Consider the following 20,516-nt stretch of genomic DNA (forward strand, 5'->3'; position numbering starts at 1 on the left):
AAGGCGGGCGCTCTACCACTTGAGCTACAGCGCCACTTCCGGTTTTCTGGTGGTTTATTGGAGATGGGAGTCTCATGGTCTTTCCTGCTCGGGCTGGCTTTGAACGGCGATCCTCAGATCTCAGCCTCCTGAGTAGCTAGGATTACAGGTGTGAGCCACCAACACCCGGCTTTGCCAAAGCAACTTATAAGCATCTGTTATGAACTTCCCTTGTAGACCTGTTGAGAGACATATCATAAGCATTCCTTAAATAACAACTCGTGTTTCATTAGAGCTGTGCAGCTATGCATTATGGCCAGGCATAGTAGCACATGTTTGCAATCCTCAGAGGAGGCGACAAAATGATTGAGAGTTTGAGACCAAATTAGACAATGTTAGCGAGACTCTATCTCAGAAAAAAGCAAACCAAGACAACAAATATGTCAGGACCATGTCCAGGTTCTCAGCCAGATGCTGGAGGCCTTGCTATCCCAGGCCTTGCTTCCATCACTGGAAACAAGGTGAGCCACCAGATTCTCAGTTCCTGGGACACAGCAAGAGCAAGCATGGAGTCTCCCCAGTGCCAAGTGGACCATGTCCTGCCACTCCTGTTACTCAAAACTTCTTAAGGAGCCAGACACTGGTGGCTCCACACCTGTAATCTTAGCTACTCCGGAGGCTAAGACCTGAGGCTCCAGGTTCAAAGCCAGCCTGGGCATGAAAGACCTTGAAACTCTTATCTCCAATTAATCACCAGAAAACTGGAAGTGCTAGCCTTGAACAAAAGAGCTCAGTGACTGTGCCCAGGCTTTGAGTTCAAGCCCCACGACCAGACTGATGGACAAACAACAAACTTCTTGAGGATCACACCTGGTAGATAAAGTAGAATCACCCACCTTGACTTACATAAGCAGGGAAGATCTGGTCCTACCTGCCTTAGTCTAACTACAATTTCTCTTGCTTTTTTGCTTCCTTACCTCCTCATCTCCTTTCAATTCCTCTAAGACCATGTGTTTCCTCCTGACTCAGGTCCTTCGCACCTGACCTTTCTCTGCCTCATATTCCAGGGTTACCACAAAACACACAGGCACACACACGCAAACACACACGTGCACACACACTTCACCTGATACCGCACCATTCAACCTAAAGGCTGCCTCCTCCAGGAAGTCTTCCCTGACTGTTGTTTCAGCTAGGGCCTGCAGTAACCACATAACCACAGCCTGTCTTATCTTGCTCTGACTCCTACTCTTGATTACTTCAGCTCCATTCTGCAGTCTTATCAAACTTCTTTCAGTTCCTCATGGGAGCAAGAATTCCCCCATTCTTTCCCCCACCCCCCCTCCAGCCCCTGCCCACTGCAGTGTTGGGGATGGACCCGTGGCCTTTGCTTATGCTAGACAAGCACTCTGACACCCAACTACATCCCCAGAGCCATAGCATTGAGTCTTTTCCTCCCTGAGAATGACATAGCCCGTGCTTTTTGCTTTTTTTTTTCTCTGCCTAGAACATTTGGTCTCACACCACCCAATCACCCAACACCTTCTAGTTCCAACTAGGGGACAGAGCCTCTTCCAGGAAGCCTGCTTGTCACAGAGGCTAGCTCAGATGCCAACAGGCCTCTCAGTTTCCTACTGATCATACTGTGCCTCCCCCATCTACCCTCTATCTTGATCCACCATCCTTCCTCCCCCAGCCCTGACCCACCCCTGGGCTGTCATTGTTTGCCATCCTTACATGGGAACTGGGAACTTTGAATGTCAGGACCCGGGGTTGTCTGTTACCACCCTTTCCCCAGCTCTGCCTTGCCCAGAGCTGTGGCTGAGCTTCAAAGAAAGTTGAATGAAGCCAGGTGCTGGTGTCTCACACCTGTCATCCTAGTTACTCAAGAGGCTGAGGTCTGAGGATCATAGTTCAAAGCCTGCCTGGGCAGGAAAATCTATGAGACTCTTATTTCCAATTAACCAGCCAAAAGCCAGAAGTGGAGCTGTGGCTCACGTGGTAGAGCACCAGTCTTGAGCAAAAGGAGCTCAGGGACAGCACCCAGGCCCTGAGTGCAAGCCCCAGAACTGGCATAGAAAAAGGAAAGAAAAAAAAAAAAGACAGTGAGTGAGTCTATGTCCTCTCTGCAGTGTTATCTATTTCATATGTATGTGGGTGTCCGGGCCGGCGGAGGCATAGGAGACGAGATCGAGGACCCGGCAGGGGATGAGTACGAGCTCTATCGTGTGGTCTTCGACATCACCTTCTTCTTCTTCGTCATCGTCATCCTGCTGGCCATCATCCAGGGTCAGTGCTGGCTGGGCTCTCAGTGGGAGTTGGTGCTTAGGTACCCAGAGGCAGGCTAGCTGCATCAGAAAGCTGTAGGTCTCTGATTTCTACCCCAACACTGTCTCTTCCCTGCTTGGGTACTTAAATGATCTTTTCTGGGCCATCTGCACAATGGAGGTGTTCATGAGGTCAACCACAAGGTGTTAGAAGGATTAAGACAATCCATAGTTTTTAAGGTGTTTCTTGGGGCTGGGAATATGGCTTAGTGGTAGAGTGCTGGCCTAGCATGCATGAAGCCCCAGGTTCAATTTCTCAGTACCACATAAACAGGAAAAGCCGGAAGTGGCACTGTGGCTCAAGTGGTAGAGTGCTAGTCTTGAACAAAAGAAGCTCAGGAACAGTGCTCAGGCCCTGAGTTCAAGCCCAGCACTGGCACAAAAAAAAGTCTCATAAAAGTGCTCCAGGGCATTCTGGCTACTCAGGAGGCTGAGCTCTGAGCATCAAAGTTCAAAGCCAGCCCAAGAGAAAAGTCCTTGAGACATCTCCAATGAACCACACCAAAAAGCTGGAAGTAGAGTTGTAGCTCAAGTGGTAAAATGCCAGTCTTGAGCAAATAAAGCTAAAGGACAGCATCCAGGCCCCACTGAGGTCAAGCCTCACTACAGGCAAACACACACAAAATGCTCAATCAACATCGGGTTTTTTTTGTTTGTTTTTGTCCATTGTGGGGGCTGAACTCTGAGCCTGGGCACTGTCCCTCAGCTCTTCAGCTCAAGGCAAGAAGCACCCTACCACTTGAGCCACAGCACCACTTTTTTCTGTTTGTGGTGTTGAGGAATCGAACCCAGGGCTTAATGCATGCAATGCAAGCACTCTACCACCGAGCCAACTTCCCAGCCCAACATCTAGTTTTAATCTGAGGAAGGGAGGTGAGATTCCTAAAGTGGGAGAAAGGCAAGGTCCTGAGATAAGTTGATAGGAATCTGTGGGGCTGAGTCTGGCACTGACCTGTGTCCTGCCACCCCAGGTCTGATTATTGACGCTTTTGGGGAGCTCCGAGACCAACAAGAACAAGTGAAGGAGGATATGGAGGTGGGTCCTGCATGGGGCTAACTCAGAGGGATTATGGAATGCTGGGGGGGAGGGGAGTCAAATGGCCCTCAACCCTAATGTCTTTCACAACCTACAGACCAAGTGCTTCATCTGTGGAATAGGCAGTGACTACTTCGATACAACACCACATGGGTTTGAGACCCACACACTAGAGGAACACAACCTGGCCAATTACATGTGAGAGGGGGCAGATGCTGGCCAATCAGGAGGGAGGGGCGTGGTCACTGATGTCCAGGGGACTAAGTATACTACTAAGGTTTGGTCTTTTAGGGAAAGAGGCATAGTGTCCATGTGGGTGGGTCCTCAGCCAGCCAATCTGAAAGTAAGGTTTGGGTTGGTGGGGGGCGGGGGTGGCTTAAAGGTAGAGATCTAGCCTGAGAACCTGGGTTCCACACCAGAATGAAACAAAAAATCAGAAGGTAGGGGTGGTTCTGAAGCTTCTCCATGGCCCTTTTTTCCAGGTTTTTCCTGATGTATTTGATAAACAAGGATGAGACTGAACACACAGGGCAGGTAAGACCAGTGTAATTTAAAAAAAAAAAAGACCAGTGTAATTTAAAAAAAAAAAAAGGACTAGGATTAAAGGGAACTTTGAAAGTTTCTGTCAATACCAACTACTTGAGGATGTCACCAAGGGACTCTTCCCTCCCTCCCCCTAGGAATCTTACGTCTGGAAGATGTACCAAGAGAGATGTTGGGACTTCTTCCCAGCTGGCGACTGTTTCCGCAAGCAGTATGAGGACCAGCTTAGCTGAGAGCCTTCTTCCCAGCTGGCCCTCACCCTGCCCCCAGCCACCACTTCAAGTGCCTTATTCTCATTGCAAGTCCTTAGCCCCAAAGCCCCTGCCCCCAGGCAGCTGGGGAGGAGGGGGAGAGGTGCCCTTGTACTTGGAAATAAAGTCTGTGCTACACCCTTGGCATCATTACATTGAGTCGTTGGGAGTTTGGGGAAGTGAGCATCTAGAAATCTTGCCTCCCCTCCCCCAATACAAAACCAAGATGATAGTAGAGGCTGAAGTCAGTTTATTGAAAGACCAGGCCTTCACATGATGAATAGTGTGTATTTGTTGGGGTGTATGTGTGCAGAGAATTCTTCCTAATAGCCCCCCACCCCCACCCAGAACTTCATTCCTGGATGTAGAGGTTGCTGGGGGCAGTAGGGTCATCTGCTGGCCTTGTCTCCACCACTACAGGCCTGGAAAAGGAGAAGTCATTTGTTTTTTCATTTATTCACTCCTTCACAAAGTAGGTAATAGAAACTGCCAGCCCAATGGGACCCTGTCAAAATGAATGAGCAAGCTAGGTGTGGTAATGTATGCCATTAATTCTAGTACTTGAGAGGCTTTGGCAATAGGACCATGCGTTTAAGGCCAGCCTAGGCTATGTACTGAGATTGTCTGAAGACAACAATGAAAAAAACCTTCTGATCTTTTTTTGTGTGTGTTCCAGTCCTAGGGCTTGAACTCAAGGTCTGAGTGCTGTCCCTGAGGTTTCTTTGTTCAAGGCTAGAGCTCTACCACTTGAGCCACATCCTTACTTCCAGCTTTTTTTTTTAGGTTGGTTCTGGAGCTTGTCTCTGGGCCAGGGCATTGTCACTCAGCTCTTCAGCTCAAGGCTAGCACTCTACCATTAGAGCCACAGTGCCACTTCCAGTTTTCTGAATAGTTTATTGGAGATAAGAGTCTCACAGACTTTCTTGCCCAGGCTGGCTTTGAATCGTGATCCTCAGATCTCAGCCTCCTAAGTAACTAGGATTAGGTGTGAGCACCAGCACCCAGCTTCTTCCAGCTTTTTTTTTTGAGATAAGACTATCATGAACTTTTTACTTTAAAAAAATAGCTATTTTTAAAAAAATAACTTTAAGCCAGGTGCTGGTGGTTTACACTTGTAATCTTAGCTATTCAGAAAACTGAGATCAGGGGATGGTGGTTCAAAGCCAGCCCAGGCAGGAAAGGCCATGAAACTCTTTATCTTCAATTAACAACCAGAAAACTGGAAGTGGTGCTGTAGCTCAAAGTGGTAGAGTGCTAGCCTTGAGCGAACAAGCTTAGAGACAGTGCCCAGACCTTGAGTTCCAGCCCCACATCCGATAACAATAAAAATAAATAAATAAAAAGAAACATGGCAAACTGGAGATATGGCTCAAGTGGTAGAGCACTTACTTAGCAAACGTAAGGCCCTGAGTTCAAGTCCCAATCCAGTTAGAAAGGAAACTGTCTGGGGCTGGGAATGTGGCTTAGTGGTAGAGTGCTTGCATAGCATGCATGAAGTCCTGAGTTTGATTCCTCAGTATCATATACACAGAAAAAGCTGGAAGTGGTGCTGTGGCTCAAGTGGTAGAGTGCTAACCTCGAGCAAAAGAAGCTCAGGGACAGTGCCCAGGTCCTGAGTTCAAGCCCCAAGAGTGGCAAGAAAGAAAGAAAGAAAGAAAGAAAGAAGAAGAAAGAAAGAAGGAAACTATCCCTTTGGTAGCCATGCATGCACAGACAATGAGGACAGGGAGATTGGAGAGGCTGTCCAGGCCAAAGATCCAGATGGCTGCAGACACCTCTGGATGGCTTCTCTACTTCAGGGCCCCTTCCCAGGTTCTCCTGCCCTCCCCCTTGCCACCACCATACCTGGAGGAGCCAAGCAAGCGGAAGGTGAGGGTGGGATCTCTTAACTCTTGCAGCATCTACAGAAAAATCAACTGTGTGAGTAATCAAGAAGCCCCCTCCCTTCCACACCAGCCTGTAGAGGTTTCTGAATGTCTAAGTCCAGAACCAATCATTTCCAACAGTACACAACAGCTGTGAGACCTCCAGCAAGTTACTTAACCTCTCTGTGCTTCAGATGGCTAACCTGCAAACTCTTACTAAACACTTGATGGGTGATTGTGATCTCAGTAATCTGGCATGGTGCTCCATGACATGAGTCCCCATTTCCCTACCATTGCCCATGCAGGACAGTGAAGCACAGAAAGACAATGTCATGTGGTCAGTCCAGAACAGATGGCTCACACCTAGCTACTCAGGAGATGAGATCTCAGGATCATGGTTCAAAGCCAGCCTGGGCAGAAAAATCTGAGACAAGAGTCTTCTCTCAAATTAACTACCAAAAAACCAGAAGTGAGCCGGGCCCTGGTGGCTCACACCTGTTAATCCTAGCTACTCAGGAGGCTGAGATCTGAGGATCGCGGCTCAAAGCCAGCCTGGGCAAGAAAGTCCATGAGACTTTTTTTTTGGGGGGGGGTCCGGTTGTGGGGCCTGAACTCTGGGTCTGGGCACTGTCCCTCAACTCATCAGCTCAAGGCTAACGCTCTACCACTTGGGCCACAGCGCCACTTCCGGCTTTTTTCTTTTTGCTTATGTGGTGCTGAGGAATTGAACCCAGGGCCTCATGCATGCTAGGCAAGCACTCTACCACTGAGCCACCTTCCCAGCCCCTCCATGAGACTCTTATCTCCAATAAACCACTAGAAAACCAGAAGTGCACTGTAGCTCAAGTGGTAGAGCGCTAGCCTAGTGCTGAAGAGCTGAAGGACAGTGCCCAGGCCCAGAGTTCAAGACCCAGGACCAACAACAACAACAAAAAAAGCCAGGGCTGGGAAGGTGGCTCAGTGGTAGAGTGCTTGCCTTGCATGTTTGAGGCCCTGGGTTCGATTCCTCAGCAACACATAAGCAGAAAAAAAAAGCCGGAAGTGGCGCTGTTGCTCAAGTGGTAGAGTGCTAGCCTTGAGCTGAATTGCTGAGGGACAGCACCCAGGCCCAGAGTTCAGGCCCCACGACTGGACCCCCCCACCAATAAAAAGCCAGAAGTAGAAGTGTGACTCAAGTGGTAGAGCCTTGAGTAGAAAAAGCTAAGGGACAGTTCCAAGGCCCTGAGTACAAGCCCAATTCTAACCACACACACACACACATGTCATGTGCCCATGGGATTCTACTCCATGCTCTTAACCATCCACAGCTCTCTACATTGGCCCCCATATTGCAATTGGGAAACAAAGTCTCAGAACAAAATCCCTTGCAGAAGGTCACAAGGGCCCAGAATACTACTGGGGTTCCAGAGGCAGACAAGGGATCCAAATCTGAGCTGAAACAAAGGGAAAGCATCCCCAGTGGACTCCAAGACCTGACTTGGGTTTTCCAAGCTCATCTGATAATGGAATGACTTAGGGAGGGGGTGGAATGCTGAGTTTGGAGGGGAGAAACTCACCTGATCTGAGCCTGGAGCCCACACTTGCACCCCATGCTTCCAGAAGGCCTGAAGTTGGCCTCCAACCATAGCTGCAGAGAAAGCAGTATCCGTGACCCTTGAGATTGCTGGATCCCTAAAGCCTCTGCCCAACCCTGGGCCCTCCCATCCCCAACGCACCCACAGCCTCTACTGTTTCCGTCATAGAGATCTCAGTGGTGCGAAGTCCCCGGATTGGGGCCCCTTCTGGAGTTACCAGCTTCAGAGAGCCTGGAGAGAAGTAGAGTGAGGTTTTGTTTTATTTTGTTTTTGTGTCAGTCCTGGGGCTTGAACTCAGGGCTTGGGTTCTGTCTTCCCTGAGCTTTTGTTGTTGTTGTTGTTGTTGTTCAAAGCTAGTGCTCTAACACTTGGGCCACAGCTCCACTTTTGGTTTTTCTGGTGATTACTTAGGGTAAGAGTCTCACGGACTTTCCTGCCTGGGCTGGCTTTGAACCGTGATCCTTAGATCCCAGCCTCCTTGAGTAATTAGGATTACCAGTGTGAGCCACCAACATTCAGCTGAGTGAGGTTTTTACCTAAGACCCAGATATACCAGGGCCTGAAAGGCAGGCACCAGGTCCTGGGGTAGGGAAATGGAAGAATGTTTCTTACCATCCATCAACACCATCACCATGTCTTCTTTTACCTGGGTCACCTGTACAGGTCCCTTGTGTTCTGTTTGAGAGATTGTGGGGAGGGATTAAGAACCAATTTCTCTCCCACACCACCCCTAGAAGACTAGAGCCTCTGCTAAGCACCAGGTAAATCCCAAGCAAGTAGTCCCCGCCTACCACACAAGCCCCACCCCCTCCTCAATCTTACCAATCACATAAAAGCCGCTATTCTTTCCCCTCCCCAAGCCCTGCCCTTTTCCAGGATCGCCCAATCAGGTCCACCCTTCCAGGAGGGCTAAGCCCCACCCTCTCCAGCTCCGCCCTCTGCGACACACCCCACTCACCCGTGCTCTCCTCGCCCAGCCAACAGGACAGCGCGCCGAAGCGCACGGTATGGAAGACCACCGACCTGGCGGGTTTCCCGGGGCTCACGCCGATGCACACGGACGGCAGCTCGGAGCCTGGCGTGCTCAGCAGCGCGAACACTGGCAGCGGCGTGGGCAACGGGAACAGCACCTGCTGCGGGGAGGGAGGGGAAGGGGGGACAAACGAGGAGGGGCGGACTCAGGGGCGGGGCCTATGGGACAGGGCCTTGCAGCAGGCCTGGGACTTCCCAAGAATTTCCTAGGGATGAAGGGGGATGAAAGAAGTCTTAAAAGAGTGAAGACTCAGGAATTAGGGATGCCTCCTTAGGAACAAGGGTGCAGCTTCGTTTGGGGGTGTACCAGCCTAACAATAGAAAGATAAGGATTTACACACACACACACACACACACACACACACACATGCCCAAGATCCTTGCTGTCCCAAGGGCAAAAAAATTTGCTTATAGACTCAAAGTGGACTCTGAATGAGCCCTTCAGATAGGACAAAGGGTCTGGAATAGAATTAGGAATAGGTTGTGGGAGCGGAGCTTAAGGATGAAAGGGGGAGTGGGTGGGGCCTCCCCGAACTCTCTTCAGAAGCATAGAAGGTGTGAGACCTCAGCCACAACATCCCTGTCCCCCAACACCCTGACTCCTTCGGGGACCTTACCCGGACCAGCAAGAACTTGTTCATAGGTTGGTACCACTGAAGCAGGATCACTGATGTCTCCAATGCCCCACACAGGAACGGACCCCCAGAGCTCTCACCCTCTGCTGTAGGAGTGGGCAACAATGGGTAAACATCAATCTCCTTTCCTCCTTGTTCTCCTCTAGTGAGAACCACACTTCTTCCCCTGGACCCTGAGACGTGCTGTCTTAATTCCTCAGCCTTCTTGGGAGGATGCTGCAGAAGCCCTGTCCCCCTGCCATCCCTGGGGGTGGGGACTCTCACCTACACAGCATGCGCGGCAGCCTTTGGTGTCTTGGATCTTGGTGGAGACCATGTTCTTTCTGAAGAAGAGATGGATGTGAATGGGTGTGAGATGGCAGTGATGGGGGCAGGAGGTCATAGGAGTCAAGGCTGCCGCTTGGGGGCTGATACCTGGCTAGTAGGCGGTGGGGGCTAATGTGAGCGATAGGGTTTCCTGCTCTGGTCTCTTTCCGTTCCAGCAGGCCCAGGATGCTATGAGAATACAGGTGGGGGGTCTTTCCTGCAGTGTGTGTATGTAGGGGGGAAGCAGGAAGTAGTTATAGGACCCTGGAGACCCCCTCCTTTCTTCCATCCCTCCATTGGCTCTTGCCCTTTGGAACTCCAAAGACTGCACATCCCAAGCATGCCTCATTCATTCCCTTCCTGCCCTACAATCAAAAATTAAATGTAAGATGGGTACAGTGACTCAGGCCTGCAATCCAGCTACTCAAGAGGCTCAGATCTGAAGATCATGGTTGGAAAATCCATGAAATTCATCTCTAATTAACCAGCAAAAAGCCAGCAGAAAAAGGTAAACAAGAGCATGGGAGACCTCATTACCAACACACACACAGAGTTGATATTAGAACCTAAGGCTGAAATTTTTGTTTTATTTTTGTATATCACTTCTATTATTATTATTATTATATTACTATTATTATTGAGACAGGGTTTTGTTATGTAGCTCAAACAGGCCTTGAACTTACTATGTATACCAGTATGACCTTGAACTCAACTGCAGAAGTCCCACCCCTTCCTTTCTTGGGAGAGGAGTTTCTCAGTTGCTGGGATCCTAATTGCCTGGAGATCAGAGGAATATACTACCACACATGGTCTCGAAGGGATTTTTTTCTGTCAGTTGTAGAGCTTGAACTCGGGGCCTAGGAGCAGTCCCTGAGCTCTTTGGCACAAAGCTAATGCTCCACCACTGTGAGTCACAGTGCCACTTCTCCTTTTCTGGTGGTTAGAGATAAAAGTCTCATGGACTTTCCTGCCCTAGCTGGCTTTTTGAATCTCAGTCCTTAGATCTCAGCCTCCTGAGAGGCTAGCAATACAGGCATGAGCCACCAATGCTTTTTCTCAATTGTGCTTATCTGTGTCCCTTTCTCCTAACCTTGACCCCTTAACTTCTCCCCTTTTCCCTTCCTCCCCCCACCTCCGGCAGACCTGAGAGGGACATGAGGACGTTGTTGATGGAGTACACCCAGGTAGTCCGGCTAGGAAAGAGCTGCAGAGAGTAGCAGGAGACGGCTATGCAGTACCCACCAAGATCATTCTGCACACACACTCCCACTCCCTGCCCCCCTCCCCCCCCCCACACCCTCACACCCCGCCAAGGCACCATCCCTCACCATCTCCATTGTGGCCTCCTGGCCATTTCGATTCAAGATGAAGATGCCTTCCTCTGCCCCCAGAAGCAGGTGCTGGTCTGGGAAGTGGGGGGCAGACAGGATGCTGGGTCCTACCTCATCCCAGGGACCTCCCATCTCCCCACCTGTCTGAGCTCTGTAAATCTTGTCTCTCAGGTTCTCATATCTACCCCTTTATCCTCCAACTTTCCCCAGTCTGTCTCCCCCAAATCTAGCCCAAACCCCACCCTGTCACTTAATATTATTCTTAGCATCCTCCATCTATGCCTGACCGTTCTTCTATTCCTGATCCACAAAATTTTGGCTGTGTTGCCCTCATTTCTCACCCAACCTTGTACCTGTCACTCCAAATAGACTCTACACCTTCTCCTCTTTTCCCCACTGCCAAGTTCCCACTGCACACAAATCCTTAGCTCAGACATCCCCAAATATGGCTTTTTCTGCCAAAGATCGCTGAACTGTGACAGGGTCTCAGCCTCCTGAGTAGCTAGGATTCCAGGCATGAGCTACCAGTACCTGGCTTAACAGCTATCTGTTGCAGGGGTTGGGCACAGTATTGAGATTTGAACTTAGGATCTCACACTAGAAAGGGAGGCGGTCACTCACTGAGTTATGCATCCAGCTCTTTTTTTTTTTTTGTTATTTATTTTTGAGAAAGGGTCTTGCTTCTTGACTTGGCATGTGACTGGACCACAATCCACCTATTTTTCAATTTCTACTATAGCTGGAATGATAAGCATATGCCACCATGACCAGCTTCTTCCATTTAAATGGAGTCTCACTTTCTTTTTTCTTGCCCTAGCTAGCCTGGAACTACACTCCTACAAGTGTAGTAGCCTCCCACATAGCTAGAGTTACGGGAGTGAGCCACCACCTAGCTCTGATTTATTTATTCAACACTGAGACCGGGGCTGGGAAGGTGGCTCAGTGGTAGAGCGCTTGCCTTGCATGCCTGAGGCCCTGGGTTCGATTCCTCAGCACCACATAAGCAAAAAGAAAAAGGCCGGAAGTGACACTGTGGCTCAAGTGGTAGAGCCCTAGCCTTGAGCTGAAGAGCTGAGGGACAGCGCCCAGGCCCAGAGTTCAGGCCCCACGACCGGACCCCCCCCCCAAAAAAAAGAAGAAACACTGAGATCCTCACTGACCCTCCAACTCCAGACCCCAAAACATTGATCCCAGTTGCTACCATTAACTCATTAACCTCCAGCTGACTTTTGTCATCAATTGTATATCTCCTACTCTAGATATTCTATTATATTTGAACATCTCTGGGCCTCTAAACTCTTAACTTTCCTGCATTCACTCTCCAATTCATTTTTGCTCTTCTCTTATATCTCTAGATCCAACTGTAACCACAGTCTTGGCCATTCCCCCCATACCCCAATGAGACCCTCCCTATACTTGCCTTGTACCTTTCCTTAAAGTCTCCTAGCCCACCCTGGCTCCCCACCCCCACCCCAGGCCCTTCTGGACCTCCCAAATGCCCACCCTTGGTGGAGGGGTGTGTCCAAGCTGCTGTGCTATGGATCCGAAGAGGGCAGCCATTGAACAGCTTTACAAGAAGAGCACATCCCTGGGTTAGGGCCGGAGAAGGAAGCAAACACAGCAAAAGAAAATAGGGGACAGGAAAGTACAATGGTTAGGATTCTGGAGCAAGAGTGCCAGGGTTCAAATCCTACCTCTGCTTCCATGGTCTGTTACCTGTGGTTAACTGTAGTCCAAATACATTACATGGAAAATTCCAGATTAAAAAATTGTAAGTCTTAGCTGGGCACTAATGGGCTCATGCCTGTAAATCTAGCTTCTCTGAGATAAGAGAATCATGGTTCGAAGCCAGCCCGAGTAGAAAAGGCTGAGAGACTCTTACCTCCAATAATCTACTCAGAAAAAAGTCAGAGCCAGACGCCAGTGACTCACACCTATAATCCTCGCTACTCAGGAGGCTGAGGATAGCAGTTCAAAGCCAGCCCAGGCAGGAAAGTCCGTGAAACTCTTAGCTCCAATAAGCTACCAGAAAACCAGAAGTGATTCTGTAGCTCAAGTGCTAGAGCGCTAGCCTTGAGCTGAAGAGCTGAGGGACAGCGCTCAGGCCCAGAGTTCAGGCCCACGATGGACAAAAAAAAAAAAAAAAACTCAGGTATAGCACCCAGGCTGAGTTCAAGCCCCCAAGACTGGCAAAAATATATATATTTAAAAATCTTATTTAAAATGCATATCTCGGGGCTGGAAAGGTGGCTCAGTGGTAGAGTGCTTGCCTTGCATGCCTGAAGCCCTGGGTTCGATTCCTCAGCACCACATAAGGAAAAAGCCGGAAGTGGCACTGTGGCTCAAGTGGTAGAGCCCTAGCCTTGAGCTGAAGAGCTGAGGGACAGCGCCCAGGCCCAGAGTTCAGGCCCCACGACTGGACCCAAAAAAAAAAAGAGAATATAAAATGCATATCTCCCTAAACAGGATATTGCCCTAATTATCTTATTTGATTATAGTTATTATTTTTGTTTGTGTGCCCATATTGAGGCTTGAACTGAGGGATTCTCACATTTGTTTGGCTTTTCTGTTCAAGGCTGAGGTTCTACCACCTGAGCAGTATCTCCATCTCCACTTCTGGCTTTTTTTTTTTTTTTTTTGCCAGTTCTGGGGCTTGAACCCAAGGCTTGGGCACTGTCTTTGAGCTTCTTTTTGTTCAAGACTAGCACTCTACCACTTGAGCCAAAGTGCGACTTCTGGCTTTTTCTGTTTATTTGGTGCTGAGGAATCAAACCCAGGGCTTCATGCATGCTAGGCAAGCACTCTATCATTAAGCCACATTCCCAGCCCTACTTCTGGCTTTTTTGCTGGTTAATTGGAGGCAAGAGTCTCTGGGACATTTTTGCCCAAAGTTGGCTTTGAACTGTGGTCCTCAGATCTCAGCTTCCAGAGTAGCTAGGATTACAGGTATGTAGCTAGGATTACAGGTATGAGCCACCAGTGCCCATCTTGACTATAGTTATTATATGCCTTGTGGCCTCCTCTTACCCCCTCTTTCTGTCCTGTCTGTCTCTCTATTTTAGGTGGTTCTGGGAATTGAACCCAGGGCCTCATGTATACTAAACAAGTGCTCTACCACTAAGCTACCTTTTCATTTCTGTTATTCTCTTACTGTGTCTAACTTACCAATTAAACTTTCACATAGGTATGCTTGGATAGGAAAAATAAAAATATAGAATTGAGTACTATCCACAAGGTATCTACTGGTGTATGTGGGGCGGGGGGGGAGGTCTGAGAACATAGCCACCATAGATCAGGAGGTATACTGTATACAGAACTCAGGCAAGCTACTTACTCTTCTGTTCCTCAGTTTCCCAACTGTGACATGGAGGATAATATCTACCTCTGTGATATGTTTCTGTCTGTGGAGGCTTACACCAGGTAAAGACACGAGATCAGTGGCTGGCACAAAAGGCTCAATAAATATCACCTACTGTTCTAAGTCTCTCCTACTCCCAGGACACCAGGCAACCATAAGGCACATAGCAGCCTCTTACCTTTCTCTTCATCTTTTCCTTTCTAGGGGGCAACCGTGGGGGCTGGTCAGGCTCTCGGGAAGCTGGGTTCCAGAGTGAGGGTTCTGAGAGGGATTGGAACAAAATCAGCGTCTAGGGGCCTCCCTGCCACTCCTGCCCTCCCCCTTCTTCCCCAGCCTATCCTTTACCTGAGTGGGCAGTTAGGTGGGGGCTGCGAGTGGCTAGGGGGGGTCCGAGATGAGGGGTACGTGGGGGAGGCCCGCTGGCACACCGGACCAGCACCCCTGGGCTCAATTGCCCCTCATCCTCCATCTTCCCAAAGCCATCATCTGACGGAGAACGGGACTTGGGCTTTGGAGACAGAAGGAGGAAACATGGAGAAACATCAGATGGACTCAGAAAGAGGGTACCCTTGCACCCCCTCCCCCAGTCCCTGACTCCACAGGTACAGAGTTGGCTGAGGCCAATGACCTCTCTCCACTCTAGCCTTCACCCTGCTTTCCCACTGTACCCCACAAACCAAATACTCGAGTGGCTGCTGACATGTTCAAGTTTCTATCACCCCAGATTCCCAAGCCCTGGGGATCCCCGAGTCTCAGCATCTAAGGACTCAGGGCCTTACCTTGGGGGGCAGTGGAGGAGGCTTATCCTCTGCAGGGGTGGGGCTGAAAGACAAAGATGGGATAAGCAAGGAGGAGCAGGGAAGTTGGTATGTTCAGGGCTGGGAAGGCAGTGGTGGTGTTGGGGAGAGGAAGTATGGCTGGAGCTGAGGACTATGGGGCTGACAGCCAGGGAACAGGAGCAACTCAGGGGTAGCAAGGGCTGGCAATACACCCAGCATTCAAGGTTGGCAATATACCAGGAGACTGGCAATACACCGAGCACTCCCATCTTCCCAGGCACCTGGTGATACAATCAGCAGGAAATCCCAGACCCCACCACGGGCCATGGGAGCCCAACCACACAGGGTAAGTCTGGGTGTGGGGCAAGGCGAAATTTACAGAAACCAAGATCTGAGGTCAAATGAGATGTTGAGAGATGGAGGGTTAGGTCTGAAGCTGAGGTTTGGGGGTGCAGGCAAATATGTGGGAGGAGGAGACTGTGGCATTGGGCAAGGGAACATTTCAGATGGAGATGGGACAGGTCAGGGAGCTGAGGACAGCTGGGGGGGCTGAAGTTGAGGGTGGAGGTTAGAGATGGGATAGATGAGAGGTCAGGGGTCAGAAGTCAGAGGTGAAGGGAGAGGGTAGAACTGGGGAGCAGGGTTTGTGGAGGAAGGAAGGTGAGGGCTGCATGGGGGGGGAGGTCAGGGTTCAGGGTCAGGGTAGAGATAAGGTTGGAGGTAAGGTGGAGCTGTCACATGGGGGGGGCTATGGGACAGGGCCTCTTACATGTCCACGTCATCATAGTCATCATCAGAATCTGATAGAGATCTCCTAAAGAGAGTAGGGTATGAGTCTCAGGCAATCCCTACATATGCTGGTACCCCCTCCCTCCACACACACACACACCCAGGGGTCCCTGACCTGGATCTGCTGCTGCTGAGGTCTTCAGGGGGCTGTAAGCAAGCCTGAAGGATGGGAGGAGGAGGGTTAGTTTGGCCTGGGGGGAAGGGGAGGATGTGGGCAGAGGGGAGGGAGGCAGCAGCTCACCGTGTTGGCCTGGGATCCAGGCTCCATGCCTCTCAGCCTCCTGAATTCCATGTGCCACTCTGGGAGGAGAGGACAGTTGAACCAGTGGGGCAGGGAGAGGAACTTGAGAGGAGGAAGGAAAAGCTAGGGGATTGGTGTGTTGGCCCCTTGGGGATAAGCCTTGGATTACAGAGGTCTCCTTTTGTGGGGAGGGGAATATTAAGATTTTAGAACTGGGAAGTGGAGGGATTTCAATTATAGAAGGCTTAAGGATATATTTGAGAACCAACGGTTCAAGTAAGTGTTTTGGGGGGATGAGATGGGAGGTGTTTTGGGAGTCTGCAGCTCAGAAAGGTCAAGTGGGAGAGGGGGTGGGGCACATTTCTATGGTTATTTTATAGGTCAGGTGGTAACCACTTTGAGCCACTTCCAGTTTTCTGGTGGTTAATTGGAGAAAAGAGTCTCACAGACTTTCCTGCCGAGGCTGGCTCTGAATCATGATCCTCAGATGTCATGAGTAGCTAGGATTATAGGCATGAGCCACCAGCACCCATCCTCCATGAGACTCATCTCCAATTAACCACCAGAAAACCGGAAGTGGTGCTGTGGCTCAAAGTGGTAGAGCTCTAGTCTTGAGCAAAGGAGTTCAGGAGCAGTACTTAGCCTTGAGTTCCAGCTCCAGGACTGACACAAAATGAATGAACAAATGAATGAAAGGAAAGAAAGAAAGAGAGAGAAAGAGGAAGGAAGGAAGGGAGGGAGGGAGGGAAGATGGTAGATCAAAGGGGTCTTCTCAATCAAGTATAGGACCAGGCATCTCCAAACTGCAGAATTCTATCTACTTACCATAATGATCTGCATCTGGGATTTTCAGAGAGCTGGACCGGTGAGTTGATCTGATCCGCCGAGGGACGGCAGGGGGTGGCTGGGCAGAGGGGCAGGCTGCATCAGGACTTGTGCCCACCCCCGAACCCATAATCAACCTATCGGCCTAGCCAGGAGCTTTCTTCTCTACCTTAATCCTCTGCACCCAGCACTGTGCCAAGCCAACCCCCCTTCCTCTTCTGTGTTCTTTCTAGGAGAGGCTATGGGATGGCATCTCTCTTGGCAGAGGGGGGATTGGTAGAACCTCACCTCCGACTCCTCATCTTCAATCTCACCAACAGGGGGCCCTTTTCCCGGGTTCCTCATTTTGTCAAGAAGATCTAGGATGAGGCCTCTGTTCAGCCCAGCCTGAGAAACTAACTGATGCTGTGGGAGGAGGGAGTGTTGGCACACAGGGGTTATGGAGGGAAGATTGTGACAGGGTTTCCCTACCTAAGGGGACCCATGGGGGCAGTGACAGCTGATGGGGAAGGCAGGAAAGTCTAGAGAATTGTGAGAAGTCTGAAGGGATTAGAAGAATTTAGGGTTCTCAGAAGGGAGAATTTCTGGAACTACAGGGATTCTTAGAAGCCAACGGAAGAAGGTCCTTAGAAGCAGTGGGATAGATTTGAGAGGAGTCTCAGAAACGAGACTCATGGGACACGGCAAATTCTAGCAATTTAGGGGAATCACAGAAAGATTTGGGGAGTAGGGCACTGGTGACTCACGCCTATTATCCTAGATAATCAGGAGGCTGAAATCTGAGGGTCGAGGTTCAAAGCCAGCCCAGGTGACAAAGTCCATGAGACTCTGATTTCCAATTAACCAGCAAAAAGCCAGAAGTGGAGCTGTGGCTCAAGTGCTATCTTTGAGCAAAAAAGCTTAGTTAGGGGTTAGGAATGTACCTTAGTGGTAGAGTACTTGCCTAGCATGCATGAAGCCCTGGGTTTGATTCCTTAGTACCACATAAGCAGAAATAGCCAGAAGTGGCACTTCGGCTCAAGTGGTAGAGTGCTAGCCTTGAGCAAAAGAAACTCAGGGGAAAAAAAAAAAAAAGCTCAGGGACAGTGCCCATGCCCTGAGTTCAAGCCCCAGGACTGGCACTAAAAAGGAAAAAAGCAAGATTTGGAAGCACAATATAGAGGGTCTGGTGGAGGTCCTGGGAGATTCCAAGGGATTATAGAGACTTTGCAGGGGTCACTGGGGTTCTATAACCCCAGAAGGAAAATGAGGAGCCTTCTTTCTGACAAGGGTGATTCAATTATTTATAATATTATAGGTCATACAAAATTGTCAACATAAGCAGATGGCTGCAGACAGCCAATGAACAGGATAGGTGTTTGTCCCTTCAAATACTATTTTTTTTTTTGTCAGTTGTGGGACCTGAACTCTGGGTCCCTAAGCTCTTCAGCTCAAGGCTAGCACTCTACCACTTGAGCCATAGCACCACTTCCGGCATTTTCTCTTTATGTGGTGTAAGGAATTGAACCCAGGGCCTTGTGCACGCAAGGGAAGCACTCTACTACTGATCCACCTTCCCAGCCCCAATACTATTTTTCTTTCCTTTGTGCTGGTCCTGGGGCTTGAACTCAGGCCAAGGTACTGTTCCTGAGCTTTTGTTTTTTTGCTACAGGCTACCACTTGAGCCATAGCTCCATTTCCATCTCTCTCTCTCTCTCTCTCTCTCTTCGTGGTTTAGTGAAGTTAAGAGTCTCTCAGGGGCTGGGAAGTTGGCTCAGTGGTAGAGTGCTTGCCTCGCATGCATGAGGCCCTGGGTTCGATTCCTCAGCACCACATAAGCAGAAAAAAGCCAGAAGTGGTGTTGTGGCTCAAGTGGTAGGGCACTAGCCTTGAGCTGAACAGCTGAGAGGCAGTCCATAGGCCCAGAGTTCAGCCCCCAGGACCGACAAAAAAAAAAGTCTCTCAGATCAGTCTACCTGGGCTGGCTTTGAACCATGATCCTCAGATCTCAAGCCTCCTGAGGAGGACTACAGGCATGAGCCACCAGTGCCAGGCTTTACCAAATGTGTCTAATAGGCCCCAGGATATTTGCCACCCCTGTCAAATGAGGGAACTACCAAAAGCCCAGAGAACTGTGGGGCCTAGGGAACTGGGGGTCCTCTGGGAGGGGAAGCTTACGCTGAGCAGCTTGATGGCACTGGGCCGCTTCTTGGGGCTCTTAGTGAGGGTGACTTTGACAAAGTTGTGGAAAGCAGCTGACCTGGAGGAAGAAGCCAGATTGTGGGTGAGGGCACTAAGGACTTTCCCCAATCCAGCCCTGGCCCTTCGCTCCTTCCTTGTCCCCGCTCAGGTCATCCGTTTACCATTTTCCTTTTTCCTTTAGCCGGGGAGGCTGGTAGCCACTCTTAGTCATAAGGAAGAGAACTCTAAAAAGAATAGGGAAGCAATGTGGGGTTCAGGCCCCTTTTCAAGGAAGCTACATTCCTGGCTTCAGTGTTCCCTAACAGCACCCAGGTCAGCAGAGCAATGTTAGAAACAAATGGAAATGAGGATCCAGTTTGACAGTGGACTGGGATGAGACTGGTATTGCTTTTATTTTTTGGTAACATTGGGGTCTGAACTCAAGATCTCACACTTGCTAGGTAGATGCCCTATTACTTGACCTTTTTGCTTAATTATCTATCTATCTATCTATCTATCTATCTATCTATCTATCTATCTATCTATCTAGTGTGTGCTGTTAGTGAGACTTGAACTCATGGCCTTCTGCTTTCACTTGGCTTTTTCACCTTTTTTACTCAAGGCTGGTATTAGACCACTTGAGCCATACCTCCACTCCTGACATTTTGCTGGCGAATTTGTGATCAGAGTCTTACAGACTTTCCTGCCCAGGCTGGCTTCAAACCAAGAGCCTCAGATCTTAATTTCCTTGAGTAGCTAGGATGACAGGCACGAGCCATAGGAACCAGGCTTGAGTTTAAATATTTTTCAGGGAGGGTTTTGCCTTTTTGTTTAGCTGCCTTAGAATCTGATCCTCCTGCCTCTGCCTCCCACATGGTTGGGATTACAGGTGTGCACGAAAAATTGAAAAGGTGTTTTGCACCGTGAGTCCATAGAGGCCTCTCTGATGTGAGGACATAAGCTGAGGGGCGGGATCTCAGGCCCAGGGGGACCTGCCATTCCTGCCTACCTGAGAGGGTGTACATCAAAGAGTGGTGGCTGTAGCTCGGCCAATTCAATGGCTGTGATGCCCAGGGACCAGATGTCACACAGCTCATTGTATCCCCCTTTCAGGGCTACAGCTGCAACTTCGGGAGCCATCCTAAGGGGCAGAGACCCCCAGAGAGCCAGAGGTGGCATCAGGTCAGGGAGGAGAGGGTGAAGGAAGACAGAACAGGGTGAGAGGAGGTGGAGTACAGACAGCTAGATGGAGAGGAACATAAAGACAAAGATGGGCAGAGAGAAAGACAGGCAGACATAGACTGGAAGATGCAGACAGAATGAAGTATAGTTGAGCTGGGCTTGGGGGTCACATCATCTGTCATCCCAGCACTCAGGAGGCTGAGGTAGGAGGACCATAAGTTTGAGGCCAGCCTGAGCTACATGGCAAGACACAGGAAGGAAGGAAGGAAGGAAGGAAGGAAGGAAGGAAGGAAGGAAGGAAGG

The 20,516-nt window shown here is 49.7% G+C and overlaps 2 protein-coding genes across 2 annotated transcripts in view; one reads left to right on the plus strand and one right to left on the minus strand.

Moving 5' to 3' along the window:
• Positions 1–4,257, plus strand: part of Ryr1 (ryanodine receptor 1 (skeletal)) — a 111,771-nt gene extending 107,514 nt beyond the window's left edge. The window contains exons 98-102 of the mRNA XM_013026195.1: positions 2,112–2,268; positions 3,278–3,342; positions 3,440–3,540; positions 3,825–3,876; positions 4,023–4,257. Of these exons, the coding sequence (XP_012881649.1) occupies positions 2,112–2,268; positions 3,278–3,342; positions 3,440–3,540; positions 3,825–3,876; positions 4,023–4,118 (471 nt within the window). The 3' untranslated portion in view covers positions 4,119–4,257. The remainder of the gene's footprint in view (positions 1–2,111; positions 2,269–3,277; positions 3,343–3,439; positions 3,541–3,824; positions 3,877–4,022) is intronic.
• A 111-nt stretch (positions 4,258–4,368) lies between these two features.
• Positions 4,369–20,516, minus strand: part of Map4k1 (mitogen-activated protein kinase kinase kinase kinase 1) — a 26,153-nt gene continuing 10,005 nt past the window's right edge. Inside the window, exons 9-31 of the mRNA XM_013026337.1 lie at positions 20,041–20,172; positions 19,214–19,276; positions 19,029–19,110; positions 17,160–17,276; positions 16,872–16,950; positions 16,047–16,105; positions 15,921–15,964; positions 15,786–15,830; positions 15,017–15,059; positions 14,583–14,745; positions 14,416–14,498; positions 12,383–12,467; positions 10,877–10,953; positions 10,692–10,752; positions 9,657–9,765; positions 9,507–9,565; positions 9,225–9,328; positions 8,534–8,708; positions 8,188–8,250; positions 7,717–7,806; positions 7,558–7,628; positions 5,982–6,037; positions 4,369–4,558 (exon numbers count right to left, since the gene is read on the minus strand). Of these exons, the coding sequence (XP_012881791.1) occupies positions 4,489–4,558; positions 5,982–6,037; positions 7,558–7,628; positions 7,717–7,806; positions 8,188–8,250; positions 8,534–8,708; positions 9,225–9,328; positions 9,507–9,565; positions 9,657–9,765; positions 10,692–10,752; positions 10,877–10,953; positions 12,383–12,467; positions 14,416–14,498; positions 14,583–14,745; positions 15,017–15,059; positions 15,786–15,830; positions 15,921–15,964; positions 16,047–16,105; positions 16,872–16,950; positions 17,160–17,276; positions 19,029–19,110; positions 19,214–19,276; positions 20,041–20,172 (1,930 nt within the window). The 3' untranslated portion in view covers positions 4,369–4,488. The remainder of the gene's footprint in view (positions 4,559–5,981; positions 6,038–7,557; positions 7,629–7,716; positions 7,807–8,187; positions 8,251–8,533; positions 8,709–9,224; positions 9,329–9,506; positions 9,566–9,656; positions 9,766–10,691; positions 10,753–10,876; positions 10,954–12,382; positions 12,468–14,415; positions 14,499–14,582; positions 14,746–15,016; positions 15,060–15,785; positions 15,831–15,920; positions 15,965–16,046; positions 16,106–16,871; positions 16,951–17,159; positions 17,277–19,028; positions 19,111–19,213; positions 19,277–20,040; positions 20,173–20,516) is intronic.

This window comes from Dipodomys ordii, unplaced genomic scaffold (genome assembly GCF_000151885.1).
Source record: "Dipodomys ordii isolate 6190 unplaced genomic scaffold, Dord_2.0 Scaffold92, whole genome shotgun sequence".
NCBI classification, from domain to species: Eukaryota; Metazoa; Chordata; class Mammalia; order Rodentia; family Heteromyidae; genus Dipodomys; species Dipodomys ordii.